The following is a 17,334-nucleotide window of genomic DNA, read 5'->3' as shown; positions in this document are numbered from 1 at the left end:
TGACAGATAATGTCTGGACACGGACAGTGTAGAAAAAAAGACAGTTAAAAACAGTGTATACATATAGACATTTCTGTGCTGTGTTGGTAAAATCAGTCTGTATTGTTTAGAGACGGATCATTTCATAGAGCTGTGTTCTTCTTGTCCAGTCTGTCCTTTGGGGACGCTGCCAGGTTGCGCTGCCGGGCGCTCTCGTCCTGATATCCCTGCCTCATCAGGCTCGATACATACTGGAACATCGTCTGAAAATGTAAAACACATTTTAAGCATGTCATGAAAAAGGTACTTAAATTGGAAAATTATTTTAAAAAAAAATTGTAGGTATACTAATGATTTCAGCAAATCATCTCTCATACAAAAAGCTTCTTTAGTTCTGATATCCGGGTTGGAAATATCAGGCTTATAAGTTGTAATCAGAAACAATCAGACTGCTGCTCTATCACCTACAGTCAACAATGAACAATGAATTTCAAAACATTACCAAAACAATTCACAAGTTGGTATTGTCAGTATTAACATCAACAGGAAATCGAAGAGATGATAGTCTCATTAATGATAACTTGTAGGTCTCATACTTCCAATCCAGGCTTCAGTACCGAAGAAGCCTCTCAGATGAGTTTAAACATCTTTAAAATAAAAAACCCTGCCCTTTTTAAAAAAAAAAAAAAAAGAAAAAAAATAACTTTTTCTCATATCCTGGAACTCTGATAATTTACACCAATGCATGCTAATTTATCCTTACTGCTTGTGCACCTTTTGTCCTTCCACTAAACTTTTCTATTAACTTAATTTCTTTAATTTGTTTTGTCTCTTCCCTTCCTTGTGGAAGGTGTCTGTGAATGTCTGCTAGGCAACAGCAGTCCTCCCAAGGATCATATGGGACATAACACAATATTTCTGTATTAAAAAGCTTCTTTTTTTTATGAAATCACATTGTGTAGCACTTTTCAGGAACTTCAAAGACACTTTACAAAGAAATAACATTTTAAACTAGTTTATTCTAATATTCAGAGACTGAATTCTGGGTTTGACTTTCCTCTAAGCCATAGTCATTAGTATTAGAAAAAAAAATCTCTGAACTTTGCTGGCTTTTTAAGGTCTGGTGGCATGGATTTAAAGATGTATTTATTTTTCTCCACAGGTTAACTGCACACAGTTTAAATATATTCATAGGTAGTCGTGACAATAGATTAAAAGCTCACAAAGGGCCGTAGATGCCGTTTGATAAAGAACTCTGCATATATAAAAATTTAGCCTTTGATCTTTTCCCAGAAATCTGCTTAGGAACAAAAGTAATCCTAAAATGGATTCACCTGCTGGGGAGTTATTTTTGAGATTATCCAAATCTTGCAGCAGCACAACACGAGGCTGCAAAACCATGCTCTATTATTTCTGCCATGATAAATTCCATCAGGTGCAGATTTTTGTAGTAGTCTTAATCTTTAATTTGACATGCTGCACGCTGCATTGGGGAGATTTGTCCACAGCAGCAGTGTTGTGGCTGAAAGTGACGAGTCAGAATCAGCTGCTCTTTTTTTTTTGCATCATCACCTAGATTCTGTTTCTCGAAGAGACACACAAAATAATAAAAAAAAAATATATATATACTGTAATTCAAATTTAGATTAAAATGCATCAGAAAGTTAATCTCAAGCTTTTAATGATTTACTCTCCTGTAGATTAGCTTATTTGACCCTTGCTGAATCGACACTCCTTTTTTCTACTCTCCAGTGAGTAACCTCTTTAATGTGCATGAAAGCCCATTTGCACTGCCGATATAAAAAAAAAAAAGATCCCTGGAGTCCTAATAATGAAAATCTACTTGAAAATAATTACTTTGTATGTGAAAGTAATGAAAAATCCTGTGCTGGAGCCAACGGTCTGGCAGTTCAAAAGTACATGAAGCGTGCCATCAGTACTGCTAAAGTATTAGATTAGATTTAATTCTGAAGTAATTAAGCAAATAAGTTATTTATAACCCATTATTATAAACATATTTTAGCTAGAAAAAGTTATATTTTTAATTAAACTACCTTTTTTGATGGAGCACTGATTATTAAAACTAATCTAGTTTTGAGAGTAAATGTGATTTAAAATGTTTGAATTTTGTAAAATATTTATGAGATTCCGAGTTTCAACCTTTTGTGGTTCCATAAATTTTTCAGATTCACAGAAAAAAAAAAGAAGCTATAATCGGTTGTAAGCAACTATGTATGATATTTTCAAGGGATTTTCAACATCAGAGAGAAGAAATAAGAAAAAAAGCAACGTAATCAAACCACTTCTTAGGCAGACAATAACACAAAAACCACAAAAAGTAAAGTCTATACCATTAATTTAATTATTTAGACTCAGTTATTTTGAAATTCCAAGACCTAATTGTTTGTGATTTGTTCGATACATTTCTTCGATTTACCTTCCAAGCCTCCTCCAACTCGGTGGTCCACCTCTCCTTTAGGATAGGCTGCACAGCACAGATAAACTCTGCGCCAACATACTGAAAAACACCATCCATGTTAGACTGATTCGTCTGCGGGTGATAATTTTTTTTTTCTTTTTTCTTGTCACTTCTTTTGGTTGCTGCGATTGTCAGAGGGTCTTACGTTGTAGTATTTAGGTGGGGCGTTGTAGTGATAATGGCTTTTTCCCAGCTCCACAGCCAGAGCCTCCAGTCTCTCCGGCTGATCCAGTCTGGCCACGCTCTTCTCAATAAAGGACATCACTCTGAGAGATGGAGAGAGGGTTGGGAGATCTGGGTTCAGTTTCATTGATCCATTAACATCCTGCTACTACCAATATCAGTGTAGAAGGGATTAGCATTCTTACAAATTCGTAAAACAGGAGCTAGTAAAGTATTTGTGCTCATATTACTTGCACAATGCTTTTTTTTAATTATTGTTTCGTTTTTACACCTGCCATCAATCCAAAGTTCTTCCTCCTCCTCCTCCTCACTCGGTGTCGGGGTCTTATCTCCTGATTTTCCAGCAGAAAGCTTCCCACTGGGATGTGAAATACCTCTAATCTGTGCATGGATTGTTGAAATGCCACACTACCCTCTGCACCTTCAGGTCCTCACATTTTAATTGGCTATTTTTCCCTCGGCTCAGCCTCGCAGTGTTGGAGCGATGAGAACCATTCTGATTATAAAACCACTTGAGGAGTTTTGCACTTTCCTAGCCGTTCGTCTCTTTAATATGCGCAGCATTGTTTTGTTACCTCCAGTTTTATGTTTACATAAAGAAAAATAAATGAGTGCAAGAAGAAAGCTTGAGATGTTTATTTTTTTTTATAGTTTTCAAAAGGCTGACTTTGGCTTCAAATTAATCAAACCAACGTCCTTACTGAAGAAAATCATCCCCACAGCATGATACTCCCCTGGTCCAGGTAACGGTGTTAATTTGTTCTATAGAAAGCGTTTTTCATGTCAGTTTTTGGTTTTATCTGAACCAATCACCTTCTCCTTCATAGCTGCCATGCCTCCTGCATGACAAACAAAACTCTGATTTCCTTTGGCTTTCTTTAAAAACAATCGATTTCATCTTTGCACTTTTCCATTGTGACCAGACCTTTGAATAGATCAATCAATCAATCAAATTTCATTTGTATAGCGCAATTCAAAGTGCTTTACATAGTAATAATAATAAAAAAAAAAAAATCACATCAGCTGTGGATCTCTGCAGCTCCTCCAGAGTTACCTCGTTTCATCTCGATTGCATCAGGCTTCACGGAGCGACCGTGTTCCTTGATCTTCATTAAGCCATTTGTTCCCCAACAAACCTCTGAGGCATTTACAGAACGACCGGATTTATTCTGGAACAAAATTACACACTTGTCTCCGTTTAGACTCCTGAGGGCAGTTGGGTTTTATTTAGAGACATAAGAATAAAAGCGGGCGCATACACAGATGCGTGCTACACTTTTCAAATTTTAAAAGCAACAATTTCACAGTTATGCACTACTTTTTCCCTCAAGGTGCTGCATAGACGCCTAGGGCCTTCTTACTTTAACAAACTAAACATAATCATCTTGCTCCAAAACAATTAAATCCACATGGACGAGCTTTAGTCTCACATACATGAGCACTGTTTACGTTTGTTTCGGCTCATCTGGCTGCCATAAATTCCCTCAGAGGGATTTTGTACCCTAGTGACCACCATTCCTCAGAGTGCTTGAAAATTCGCTTAGTGCCTTGGGAGGGGAAAACGTTACGCAAAGTAGCACCATCATATTTAAACTGAAGGTAACGAGTGGCAGGAACCAAATAAAATGAAGCAGTCGACTGTTTTAGTCTTTATCAACAACATTCAGAGATCTCTAAATGAGCCTCTGAGGTTGTGTTGTGCCTTCTTATTTATAGAAAGGGCGTACACTCAGCTACAAAGCCCCAAATACACACCTTCTTATAGTTAGGAGGAGGATTTTTATGAAGCAAGAGAAGGCAGCACATTTGTCTGTGGAGGCAGATGAAGCACATCAATTTTTCACTCCATTACAAATTAAAGATTTTTTTTTTTTTAATATAACTACTGTAGATGTAGAGGTGAACCTCATCCACTAGGGTGTACCTTTATCAAACCCAAATATAGACATGAATTACATTCAATAATCCACAAACCACTTTCCTGGTGTCTGAGAAGGCAAAGTGCTGACGCAGAACAAGTTTGAGTCATCAGTAAACAACTGCAAAACGTTTCGACCCATTCTGATTCACAATTTCTTATTTCTGCCGTTTGATCCCAGACATCGGTGATATGCAGGCTACCTCTTAATTTCAAGATATTATGTGCCTTAACAGCAATTGGCAGTTTTTCCATTGAAGGCTGAGAAAAAATAAAAGTACAATTCAAAGCAAAAGTACAATAAATGGAGCCCTTAAATTAAAGTCTGCTGGACATAAAGACGGAAAGAATGGATTAGATTTTAATATTTACCAACAAACAGAAATGCAGATTTACATAAACCAGACTGAAACACATGCTTGGCACTATGAGACAGACGCAACAGCATGTCAAAGCTCTTTGGCTTACAAAATAGTGCATAACTACGGAGGACCAAAACTGACATAATAATAAAAAAAAGCATAGATATACATTTAGTTTTTCCTCGTCCTTACACATAAGTTTCTATCAAGAAATGTATACATTTTCTTTTTCATTTCCCCTAAACATGCATTTTTGTCAAGAAAAGTAAATATTTTGTTTTGTTTTTCCTTATAGCATCCCTCTTTCTTGTGTCATTGCCTCCTGTCCTTTTTTGTTTTTTTACTTTTCCAAAAATATATACATTTCTTGACAGAAACTCATGTGTAAGGACAAAGAAAAACTAAATATATATTTATGCTTTTTTTCTTATGTCAGTTTTGGTCCTCCATACATAACTGTGAAGTAGACAGGAAATGAATTAGTATTCCACACTTTAAATTAGACATCTTCAGGAGTCACTCATTTTGCACAACGGAGTCCCTCTGGGTGTGGTTTAATCTTGGTATAAATCCAGCTGCTCTTTTACGGCCTTAGTGGTTTCATAGAGCAGATTAGAGAATAAACAAACTGCATCATAAAGACTAATTTTGAATGAAACTGAAATTTTTTTTTTGTCATATTCTGCTCTAACTTGTTCCTTTATGCTGGAATTAAAACTGTGAGAAAATATTTTAGAAAATTCGCTTCATGAATTTAGCCTTTTTTTTGTAAGACATAAAATAGTTTTAACATTTGTGGCTGTCGGGGGACAAAATTAGAAAAGGCTATCGGGGTGCGAATACTTTTCGGGGTGTGAATAGACGCGCAAACGTCTCAACACGTTTGGGCGTCCGCGTCGAGACGCGTCGGCTGTAACTCACCGAAGGCCATGCGCTCTGAGCTCCCGGTTTGTCCTCAGCCTCTCCAGGTCCTGCACATCTCGGAACAGGAAGAAGACATCTTTGCACTCGGGATGCGTCTCAAACAACCTGTTACCAAGACAACAAGAGCAGTAGAAGCAGCCATCCGTAAGCCTCTGAGAGCCACTCGTGAGGCAGCCTGTCACATCCTTGGCCAAACCGAAACAAATGTCCCCCACGGGTCCCTCCCCCCCCACTTCCATCATGAAGATTAAAACCCTTCAGGATTAGTCACAGTGTGATCCTGTATTCACAATGCAGAGGGTAAACACACATTTGTTCTCATCATCGTTTTGATAAGTGGCTTCACTGTTCAGCCATTTTTCTTCCTCTGGTACTTTGAAAAGAGATCAGATTTAGCTTTTTTTTTTTTCCCCCCCTTTTCGCAGATCTTGGTCTGAGTATTTATATCCCAACGGCCTTGCGCTCCGATTTTAACAACCAGCAGCTGCAATCAGTAGCAAGATTGCAAGTTTGTCAGCCAGATGATTCCTCGGTTTGCTGCCCATTGATCATCAGCTGTAGCCGTCTCTGGCTGTAGATCCTGAGATTTAGTTCAGCTGGAAGGTTATAGAGTTAAGGATACTGTTCGCCATGAGATACTTAATGAGCTTCCAGAGCAGCCTATAAGCGAGACATTTTATTGGCAGATAATTTTATGAAAAGCTTTAACCTGACAGTCTGCATTTACAAGAGTAAAATAAAATCCCAATTAAGATCAATGTAATACTGCCACAGCATGCATTGTCATTTAAAAAGTCTAATGATTTGAAGCAAACGATTAAAGTTAAAACAATTTCCAAAATGCCGACATGCGGAGAAATGTCCTCTCCTCTTGTCCTTTGACATGCAGCCTCCATACATTTAGACGGGATGAATGCCTGTTTTCTTCAGGCTGTTATCTCCATGCGCTTCATCCGACCTGCATTAAACCAACGTTCCGGCTCACTCTAATCTTGTTTTTTTTCCCCTCTTTAGCTGTTTATCATGATTTACATTTGGCCTTTCGGTGTGTAAATCTCATTTCCTTCAGCCTGAGCCTTACAGTTCGGTCATGACCACAAATTCCCATTACAATCCGTTTGTGTTTCACTCCTTTTATTTCCATTTAAGAAAAAGGAGTGATGCGTGGATGTTGAAAACTTTGGATAGTTTTGTAGCCATTTTAGAAGAGCTGCATTTAATACTGTATTTACCTGTTGGGTGACAGATGAAAGCAATTGTTTGTATTTAAGGCCTCAGAATGAAGATGACTGAATGTGGAAAAGCTGAAGGAGTGTGAATACTTCTGCAAGGAACAGTCTCTTTTGATTCATAGAAATATGATTTATTGATAGTGATTACCACAATTTGACTTAGAAGACGTAAACTCAGGCAGCTACAGGCTAAATCTTATTAGATGCTTTCTATATTTTTTTCTATAAATTAATCTATTATTTCTTAAGCAAAGTTTTTAATAAATGTTGGCATCTAAGCATTGAAATATTTGAAGGCGACAGGTTCAGTCTTTGTTCTTTTTTTTTTTTTTTTACCCCAGTCATTCACTCAGTAGTGCTGTGAAGATAAAAGAAATAACTTTTTTTCCCTTTTCTGTCCCTGACCTTACTCCTGATATTAAAAGGTGGGGAAACTGACTGCTTCTCCTCTCAGCGCAGCGGCAGCGTGTAGAGCTCTTGTTATTTTCCACTATTGTTTGTTCCTCTCGTGGACAGGAGTGCGCACGCTCTCGCAACATACGCAGACAATGTTGCTCCCGCGAATAGCTCAAGTGGGATTTTAATTGGCTTCGCACAGAGGTTCCATTCGGTCCAATTATGCATTATTCACAACCAGTTTTGATCTGCTCTTTGCTCGTTTTGAATATGTGTAAGAGAGGAACATTCTTTGGCAGGAAGAAAGATACCGAGTGTTGATTTGATCTCTGTTTGCAGCCGAGATCCGGTACGGTGACCCTGGTTTGGCTCTGAGCTTCATCTTTGTGAAAACCTGCAAATCCAAAGGTCTTTTTACACCACGGGGTTCACAGTTTTTCACTTTATCATTCTTTATTTGCATTATCTTTTTCTACAAACTCTCGGAGAGATGAAAATGTTTTCGTGGACGCTGGTTATCTTCATAAAATTGTTAGTTTTCCTGATGGCTAATGCCCCAATTAGCCAACACTACTGCAGACCAGAAGCTCTGTCATGTCAGGTAACGATGTTAGGATGTGAGAGATAAGAGAGGAGAACAAGCAGGAGGTTTCTGCTTCCAGCTCTCAGTGGAAAGCTGTGGGTCAGAGTATTAAGCAGGAGGAATGCACAGTTTGTGGCTTGTAACAGGCTAGGCTCCCATCAGAAAGCATTCCCAAAGATCCTAAGTAGACCTGAGAGGTCATGAGGTCAGCAACAAATAGAGATGCTTTAGAAAAGGCATTTTAACACCTGAAATTAGATGTAGTTTTTGATACTGGTGATATGGCTTCCTGCCCAGAGCGGCCTTCCAGTTGAGGGCAACCTGTTCGACCAAACATAATAAAAACTGGCAGCCTGAATTACTGTTTTGAATTTCTGCCACCCCTCTAGTCTAAGGGGGATACAAATCTCCATGTCGACTAGGTGGATAGGCAGTTGCTCAGACCAAAAGAATAACTCCCTCTTATATATACTATTTATTTGTTTCCAATAAATATACTATTGGAATACATTGTCTACTCTATATAAGAGCAGACAGCTACTCTTATATATATACTATTTATTTGTTTTCAATAATCAGACAGCACCAGGCTAGATTTATATATATATATATATATATATATATACACACACACACACACACACACACACACACACACACACACACCAGATTGCTGATGTATGATTTCTTAAGAATGTTTTAAATAATCTAAACATTGAAATCTATGAAGGTGACAGTTTCAGTCTCTTTTCAACCCGGTAATGTTGAGAAGATAAAGTAAATAACTTTCCTTTTACATCTTATGTAAAAGAAGAAAGAAAAAAAAAGATCATTATTGGTGCATCCCTACTAAAATAGTGTAGGGATGCACCAATAAGAAAACTTGGGCCGCTGTGATACCCGATTTTATTATTTATGATGCTGTTATGGTCATCAATAACTGCTATTTCGTTCAGGCTTGCAGCCAATCTACTTGTTGGATCTCTGTTCATGGTTTAATTAGCAGTGTATTTCAAAAGTAAAATATGACATCATAGTACAATGTTTGTTTATGCCAAAGCCTGGGTAAGGAAGGCTGGCCCTGACAGTGGTGTCAAACTCCAGCCCTCAAGGGCCGCTGTCCTGCAGTTTTTAGATTTGCCACAGGTACAAAACACTGGAATGAAAGGGCTTAATTGCCTCCTTCTTGTGTAGATCAGTTCTCCAGCGCCTTGCTAATGACCTAATTATTCTATTCAGGTGTGGTGCAGCAGAGGCGCATCTTAAAGTTGCAGGGCAGTGACCCTTCAGGACTGGAGTTCGACACCAGAACCACTACAGTGATGTTGAAAAGCACAGCATGACGATGACGGAAAAAGTTTATTTTCTCCTCCTTTTTCTGTTGTGACCATTCTAGTAGAATTAAATACGTCATTTTATAAAATCATTGATACTTTTTTTTTGTTGTTGTTGTTTTAAACGTAAAAAATTCTACAGGAAATTTGATGTTTGTTTATTTTTTTTATTTTTATTTTTATTTTTTAATCATTTTAAAACTAAAAACCCCCAACAAGAAAGATCCGAGATAGAGTGAAGACGTCTTACCTGACAAACATAATAATCCCAACTTTGGCAATATCGTCTCGAATAACTTTCCAGGAATCCTTGATCATCTGAACCTGCTCCTCGCTGAGATGCGCAGCAGCTGCGGCGGCTGCAGCCTCCTCTCTGTCCCTCTGTGAAAACTCCGACTTTGTTGCCAGACCTGAAATCGCGCACCCCATTCTTCATCTAAAACAACGGAGATGATGGCGACTTTTTGTTATTATTCACGTTCCCAGATGATGGACATAGAACCGAGAGGTTAAACTGTTCAGCGAGGCATCTGGTTTTTGAGTGCGTGTCTTGAACTGTCTCCCCTCTTTTAGAAAAAAAACAAAAAACATCACTCATCAAGTCAGAAATTACAGTTGGGGGGGGGCTGGTTCTGGTTGTTGCTTTCACAATAAGATAAACACCTAGCAAGTGAGCCCATAATTCAGAAAGAGCTTTTATTTTGCAGAATGGTGCTTCGTATTTCCGGTTTTAGCTAGGGCATTTACTGCTACATTTACACTGATTTTCAAACCAAGTATGATTTAATTCGGGGTGAACTGAACTGAGCCGCAAATATGGCCTCAGTATAATAACATAACAGAAGATTATCCCGCAAACAACACCGACTGTTAAGGAAGTGGGTGTTCTTCTTTGATTCACCCAAGGATTGCAAATAGAGGCTTAAATAAACACTTTTATTTGAATAACTGACATTGAATAACAATTCCTTTGTACTGAGCAATGTACAAAGGAACCTTGTGCATTTTGTTGCCATGAACAAACTTTTAGCACAATTCTGGCTGTATGTTTGACGACTATTCTCACTTAAGCGTCTGTAAATTGGATAGTTTATTGGGATACATTTTCAGAGTTGGATCAATGCCATTACAGAAGTTTAATGTAATTATATATATATATATATATATGTTCTACTGCCTGTTTAAACATAAACAGGCAGTAGAACAGACCCTCAGCGTGATCTTCTAATTAATCTTTTAAAAGCAATCTTTTTTGAAATTTCCAAAGTGTATTTCATCCCACCGTTTTTGCTTTTGGTCGAAAGGTTGCATCTAAACACTTCATTTTGGATTTCTACCATAAAAAGGCGTAATACAAACATGACAAGCTGAACATGTAAAGACTTTTTCCTCTGCTGACAATGTTTCCCAACCCATCTGTCTACAGTTTGTAATTTACCAATCACTGGTCCTGGGAAATTGGATGGCATGATTTTTATTTTTTTTTTTGGCATCCCTCATTTTCTTTACAGTATACCATAAATTCGGTGTAGCTAGAGTTCAGTGATACTGTGACCAGTAAACTAACCAGTGAAAAGCATCTGCAGTACTTCTTTCTTGGCATGAAACCTTGACGCTTCTCACTTTCGACCCAAGCCTAGCTCATTAGCTTTATTCCTCTGTTGTTGCCATAATTCTGCAAGTCTCCCTTGTTCTTAAAAATAAACACCAGAGCACTTTTCTTTCATTCCTCAGACATCTCATCACTCAAGATCTTCCCAGATAACCCCAGTCAACATCTGCCACCTCTCCTAGAAATTTCCGTACCTCGAAGGGTGTGTCACCAGGACCAGCTGCCTTTTCTCTGTCCATCTTCTTTAAAGCTTGCCCCACTTCATCATTAATCTCAGCTACTTTATGATCCACGACAGTCACCTCTGCTCTACATTCTTCTCATTCGTCAACTCTTCAAAGTACTCTTCCATCCCACACTTGGCACCTGTCAGTACATTTCCATCCCTTAATCACCGTGATCTGCTGCACATCCTTTCCATTTCCATCTCTCTGCCTCACCAACCTGGACAAGTCACTCTCTGTCCTTATCGTCCACAAGGAATCACTGGCTTGTAACTGCTTCTGGTTGCATTAGAAATAAGTGTCTATTAAAATAGAATAAAAAAAATAGGTTCTTGAATTGCTGATACAATTCTGTGGGTCAGCCCTACGCAGAAGATTCCATCTTTTATTGACAAAAAAAAAACAACACAGTATTGCAGCCTTAGCATTTCTGTTTTTATTGAAAATATGGGCAGCTGTACATAACCAAAAACAGGTTTCTGAGTATCTGGAATTTACACATGGTCAAAACTATCCCAATATACAGACATATAAATAACTTTCATGAAAATAAACATGTTGCTGATAAAAAAAAAAAATAAAGCTCCAGTGATGTGCACAACTGTTTTAACAAGCAGCTCAGGAAAACGTGGAAGCATATTTTGCTGTCCCTGTGCATCAAAGCACAACAAAGACTAAAATCTAACCGTCTTTGGTGTCTGAAGTAAGACTTTACTGGCAATCGAGCGCTATTAGCTGTCGCTCTCAGAAACTCTGCACTGATAGTTTGCAGAGTTAATATTAATGACTATAGCAGCCAACAGTAGGCAACATATCTTTTTTTTTTTTGATACAGGAAACTATGTATGCATTTATATGTTCACACAAAACTAACGTGTAAACAAACAAAGTTAAAATGTGCATCTTACTGTTTTAAAGGTGGCATGCCCATACCATCCCTTTAATGTTACACTGGTGCTAAAATTATTGCACCTTGTCCCCTGTACAAGAAACCTCATGCACGGAGTTTTTGAGGGAGAAACATGCAGAGCAAACATAAAAAGCATCGTCTAACTCCCAGGTTTATGTTGAATATACACAGTGCACACTGTTTAGCTTGTACTTAAGCTCTGGAACTTCTCCCGTAAACTCCTCACAAGGTTGCTTTCCGAGGACTTCCCAGAAGTCAGTGACTTTGTGCTGTTGCGAACTTCCTGGAGGAGCCCATCCTCACCTTGGATTCTGTGGCACGGTAAACGAGTCCGCGAAGGTTCTTGAAGGTTCTGAACTTCGTGCAGAGGGACAGAGCCCAGCATGTGGTCTAAGGAGCTCCACCTGCACAGCAGGGAGCGCTTCTTTTGCTGAGGCCAGTCCTCTACCTGGAGACACTTCTTACAGCAGTCTGTCGGAGCTGCATGGAGGTCTGACGAGCTTCTGTACTTTACCCCATCTGGTCCTGTGCAGACGCAGTGTGTTCTTAGAGAGTGCGAGGTGTCCGTGTATTTTGAACGCAGCTCCTGGACGTGAGGCCAGTGGAAGGCCTCAGACTGAGGGCTGTGTGGGGCCTTGCCCTGGGAGCTTGCGGGAGAAGATAGTGTCTGGTCCGAATTTGGAGAAGAAACTTCGCGAATGACTTCCTGTTCACAAACATTCATGGGCAACCTTAAGTTAGGCTTACCTGCATGAAAACAGAGACAAAAACACAAGGAGTTTACATCAGTTTTCTGTTTAAGAAACAACTAGGGGCAGATTCATGCAGAACTGTGAAAAAATTATAATCAATCATTCTTGAATTTTCTTTACATTTTGTCACAAAAGCCACTCTTTCCCATTTCACCTGAATGCCTCAGTTTGTTGGAGCATATCAGTAATTAAACATCATGAGGCACCCATAAGAAGTCTCATTTCCAGTTTGTAACATATAGGAGACACAGCAAACAAATGTTCAGATCAGACCAAAATTGCTCTATTTGGCCTACATGTGTGGTGGAAAAACTAACACCCTCAAGAGAAAATCCCGATGCAAAAACATGGAAGAGGTAGTTTCATGCTGTGGGAATGCTTTTTTCCCCCCACAGGGGCAATGAAAAAGGTGTTAGAAAAATGGATGTAGCAAAAGTACAAGTCAAATGTTCACCTTTCCCAAAAAGAACGTTGGTAAACATTCATTTAGAGCTACAATAGAATGGCTTAGATCACAGCAGATTCATGTGAAGGAATGGTCCAGTCAAAGTCCAGACTCAAATTCTATTGGGAATTTGTGGCAGGCCTTTAAAAAGAATGTCAACGGCTTATCTTGACCCAGACAGATCTGAAATTATTTCACAAAGAAAAATGAACAGATAATTCAGTCCGGAACGATGTGAGAAGTGGTTCTGCAAAATTTAAATGCACGACACACTTTTCAGGTGTTTGCAAAAAAAAAAATAAAGCTGTGATAAATATGTGATGACATTTGAAGTTTGTGGTTGTGATGTGAAAGAATGTGAGGAAGTTCAAGATGAACTCTAAAAGTGTTGATCGGCGATGTTCTGCTTACCAGTTTTTCTCAGCTTCTCCTGGTGGACAGCAGCTGCACTCCGGAGACCCTCCTGGTGTGCAGCCTGTCGGCTCCTCTGCCACACTACTGGCCGGTTGTTTTTAATGCGCTGGCTGTACTGACGAGCCAGCTGGAACACCTTGTTTCTCATCTTCCCCATGTCGTGCAGGATCTGGTCTTCGTCTATGGTGGTTTGGAAGCTGATGCTCTTGGGTAAATGGCTGGGGTGGCAGTTGTCGTTCTCTTGAAATGCTGGGGATGAACACGGCTCTGAGAGCTGAGCAGAACCCTGCTCCGCTGTGGAGGAACCGGCCGTAGGCGAAGACACGGAGCAAGAGTCTGCAGCAGAGCACATTTCAGGCTCTTCTTCTATCACTGGTGGTTGATTACCGTTTTTGACCTCCATAGTATCCAAGCTGATCTCAACTCTTTGGGTGTCAACTTTCTCATCTGCCTCCTGCTTCACTTCCTGAATCTCCTCCTCAGTTTCCATAACTTCCCAAACCTTCAGCATTTCAGACGAAGGCCTGAACTCTTCCTCTGCAGTAAATGCTTCCGTGACGCTATTAGACCGAACCTTGACCTCAGCTGAGCTTTGAGGTTCACTCGTCTTACCCTTTTCTAACCCAGGAAGGTCGAACACGGACCAAGAAGTGGGTCTGTTTCTACAGAGCCCTTTCCTATAGGCTGGACCGGCCTTCTCCTTTGGAACGTCATTCAGCTGTCGGCTCAGCTGTCTCACCAGGCCGTCGGGGATGAAGGACAAACTCTCCCTGCGCTTGAGGCTGAAGTTAGCGTCTTGGTGCTCAGCATGCTCATAGTATTGCCTGATTTTATGGATGAGAATTTGATCCTTTTTGGAGAGAGTGGACCTGCGTTCTCCTTCACTCGGTCCAGGCTCAGAACCCGACAGGTCGGCCTTTGAGGAGGTGTGTGGTTCTGGTGAAGAGCTGTCCGACATTTTCTCCATCCGTTTCTCCACGTCCATACAGGCCGAGAGGCTTTGAAAGGGATCTTTATCTAAACTCAAGTCCTCAGAAACCAGACTGCTCCGTCGTGACAAACTGCTGATGAATTGCTCAGCGGTCAATTGGTCCAACACGGAGGAAGGCAAACTGCTCTTATTATCTGAAAGCACCTCCTCTTCCTCCTCAGAGAGGTCACCGTTCGTTAGTACACTCATCTCCTCCACCTGTAGACCAGAAGAGTCGCTCTCTCCCTCTTCTTCTCCTGCTGTTTCCCTGGAAGTATCCAAGGATTCTGGGGTCTCAGTTTGTTGCTCGGAGGAAAACATGGTGGACTCGTGGCAGTGGGAGTTCTCCACCTCCAGCTGGTTGATTGGTTCTGCTTGTGGGACACGGTCTAGACGACACGGCTCCTGTGCATAAAAAAATAACAGTATTATCTAACGGAAAAATGCACATTTTAATGACAAGCACTGTTCATTCCTCATTAACTCAATAATTCATTTTAAAATCGGTTTAATTAATAGCATCCACATCTTTGCTGCATTTATTTTATAGTAATAGACTTCCTGTTTTTTTTTTTTTTTTAATCCAATGACCTTTTTGTCATAATATAATCACAGACTTTAGTGCAGGGAATACAAAGAAGAACATGACTGATGCTTTTTCTAACAAATAAAAATATATGAACATTGTGTCATGCATTTGCTTTCAGCCCCCTTTACCGATACCTTAAAATAAAATTAAGCACAATCAAATGCCTCCTGAAGGTCCAGTAGAAAGGCATTCTAAAAAATACTTGCAGCTGCAACTGCAGTGAAAGGGAATTTTGTGAAGCATTGCTTCAGCATGGCTGACTATACATCCACACTTCTTATCAAAAAATGTTTGAAACTTTCTGTTATGTTGCTTCTACTTCATTTATTCACTACTTTATTTTGGTCTATAACATAAAATCTCGCTAAAATACATTTGCGGTTGTAAAGAAACGAAACATTAACATATTCAAGGTGTATGAATACTTTTACAAGGCACTGACTGTGGGTAAGATTTGCAATTAAAAACTTGCATTGGCAATGCAGTCTGCTTCTTTTGGCTCTTCCTGGACAGTTTAAATAATCCTTGACTAGTTAGGCTGAGCCTCATCCGGTCTTCAGCCTGCTGATGTTACCCTAGGCTGCTGCTATTCTAATGCTGTGTCCAGGTGTTGCCTGCTCATCTGGAGTGCCTGCAAATTGCAAATTGCAAAAATAAATAAAAAAAGAAAGCGCAGCTCGGAGCTGTTTGCCATAGATAAGCTTCACTCAGCTCAGATGCAGAAGCTGCAGAAGTGGGGGTGGGGGGGCCGCTTCCCATGTGGTGCTTTAATTTCCAGCACAATAAATCTACAGCATGTAGAGATGATTCAACTGTGCTCACGGCAAAGGGCATCTATTTGGTAGGAATTCAGTTTTTAAATCTAATGTAACATTGAATCAACCAGCATGTATGCAAAGAAATAATGAAAATAGAGAAAGAGTTTGAAAACGGGCCCCAGCAACAACTTTGGGGTGGGGGGAAGAGAGTTGAGGGGGGATTGTTTAGTAGAGTGAATATGTATCACATGTGGCCTCAGATGTGTGTGTGGCAATGAGGTTAAAAGGATGCAGGCATAAATGTGATATTGGGCTTTTGTGAGCACCTGAGCGCTGAGAGTTTGTTTCACAGACACATTGTCGGTGTTTTCCTCCCCTGTGCAGGTTTCAGCCTCCTCTATCAGTGCGGCTTTTAGTTCAGCAGCTTCCTCATTCTGATCATCCTGAAAGGGAACAAAGCACAGCATTATGCCAAAAGTCTTTTTAGTCAACGTCAGCAAGTTTGCAAGCTTTATAACTCCATCTAAGATCTCAAGGAGTGAATGCCAAACAATTTCCTACAAATACAGCCGTAATTGGTCCAAAAGTTCGAAGAGGAAAATTTAAGTTAGGCTTGATCATCTTGGGCTGAATCAATGTATACAAGCAAAAATGTACAGATCTCATTTTGCAGATTGCTTTTGATAGAATATGAAACTGATTTCTAAATATTAATAGTACATAAACGATATCATAAAATTGCAAAATCTAAAACAAAAGGAAAGTCTCATTTAGACAATGTTTATTCATTCCTATTCAGAATCAATACAACTAGCAATTAATCTAAAAAAAGAAAAATCAGAGGGAAAATATTCATTGATATGATTATCAAAGAGAAAGCTCCCCGACTATTCTAATTATGTTTAATCAGATGGCTACATTAACCTTTGAAGTCAAACAACATTTAGCAGAGCACATTAGGATATTCGTTGTCATGCAAATGCAAACATGGTCTTAACAACATAAGTCATGCACCCATAAATAGTTATTAAACACAGCAGCAACAACTCAGATGAGATACACATGCAGTACAAATCAGAAAAGGAAATTAGATGCAAACTCGGATGATTTTAACTCCGAAAGAACAAAAGCAAAAACATGCATGACGTTTTTCTGAACACCCCTCATCTACACTGAAGCATTCAGAACGGACAATGTGAGTATTGAGTCAATTTGGATTATAGGGAAGAAAAGAAAAGAGGGATGGAGAACGAGAGCCAGTGTGGGAGAC

At 39.5% G+C, this 17,334-nt stretch overlaps 2 protein-coding genes across 6 annotated transcripts in view; both read right to left on the bottom strand.

Annotated features, from left to right (window-relative positions):
- Window positions 1-58: 58 nt before the first annotated feature.
- On the bottom strand, window positions 59-10,008 carry xgb (x globin). Its single transcript, XM_007549199.2, has 5 exons — window positions 9,641-10,008; window positions 5,843-5,950; window positions 2,604-2,724; window positions 2,417-2,497; window positions 59-242 (listed from the first exon to the last, which is right to left on the bottom strand). The coding sequence occupies exons 1-5, from the start codon at window positions 9,817-9,819 to the stop codon at window positions 123-125; spliced, it is 609 nt and encodes a 202-aa protein (XP_007549261.1). The 5' UTR covers window positions 9,820-10,008; the 3' UTR covers window positions 59-122.
- Window positions 10,009-11,639: 1,631 nt separating this feature from the next.
- The window catches only part of LOC103136090 (pleckstrin homology domain-containing family G member 3-like), a 38,030-nt gene continuing 32,335 nt past the window's right edge, over window positions 11,640-17,334 (bottom strand). For all 5 annotated transcript variants that reach the window (XM_007549195.2, XM_007549196.2, XM_007549193.2 and 2 more), the window contains 3 exons: window positions 16,391-16,507; window positions 13,745-15,122; window positions 11,640-12,883 (listed from right to left, as the gene is read on the bottom strand). In XM_007549195.2, coding sequence (XP_007549257.1) covers window positions 12,318-12,883; window positions 13,745-15,122; window positions 16,391-16,507 — 2,061 coding nt within the window. In that variant the 3' untranslated portion in view covers window positions 11,640-12,317. The remainder of the gene's footprint in view (window positions 12,884-13,744; window positions 15,123-16,390; window positions 16,508-17,334) is intronic.

The sequence above is a fragment of the Poecilia formosa genome, unplaced genomic scaffold, assembly GCF_000485575.1.
Source record: "Poecilia formosa unplaced genomic scaffold, Poecilia_formosa-5.1.2 Scaffold30, whole genome shotgun sequence".
NCBI lineage: Eukaryota > Metazoa > Chordata > Actinopteri > Cyprinodontiformes > Poeciliidae > Poecilia > Poecilia formosa.
This window is presented reverse-complemented; position numbering and strand designations above follow the sequence as displayed.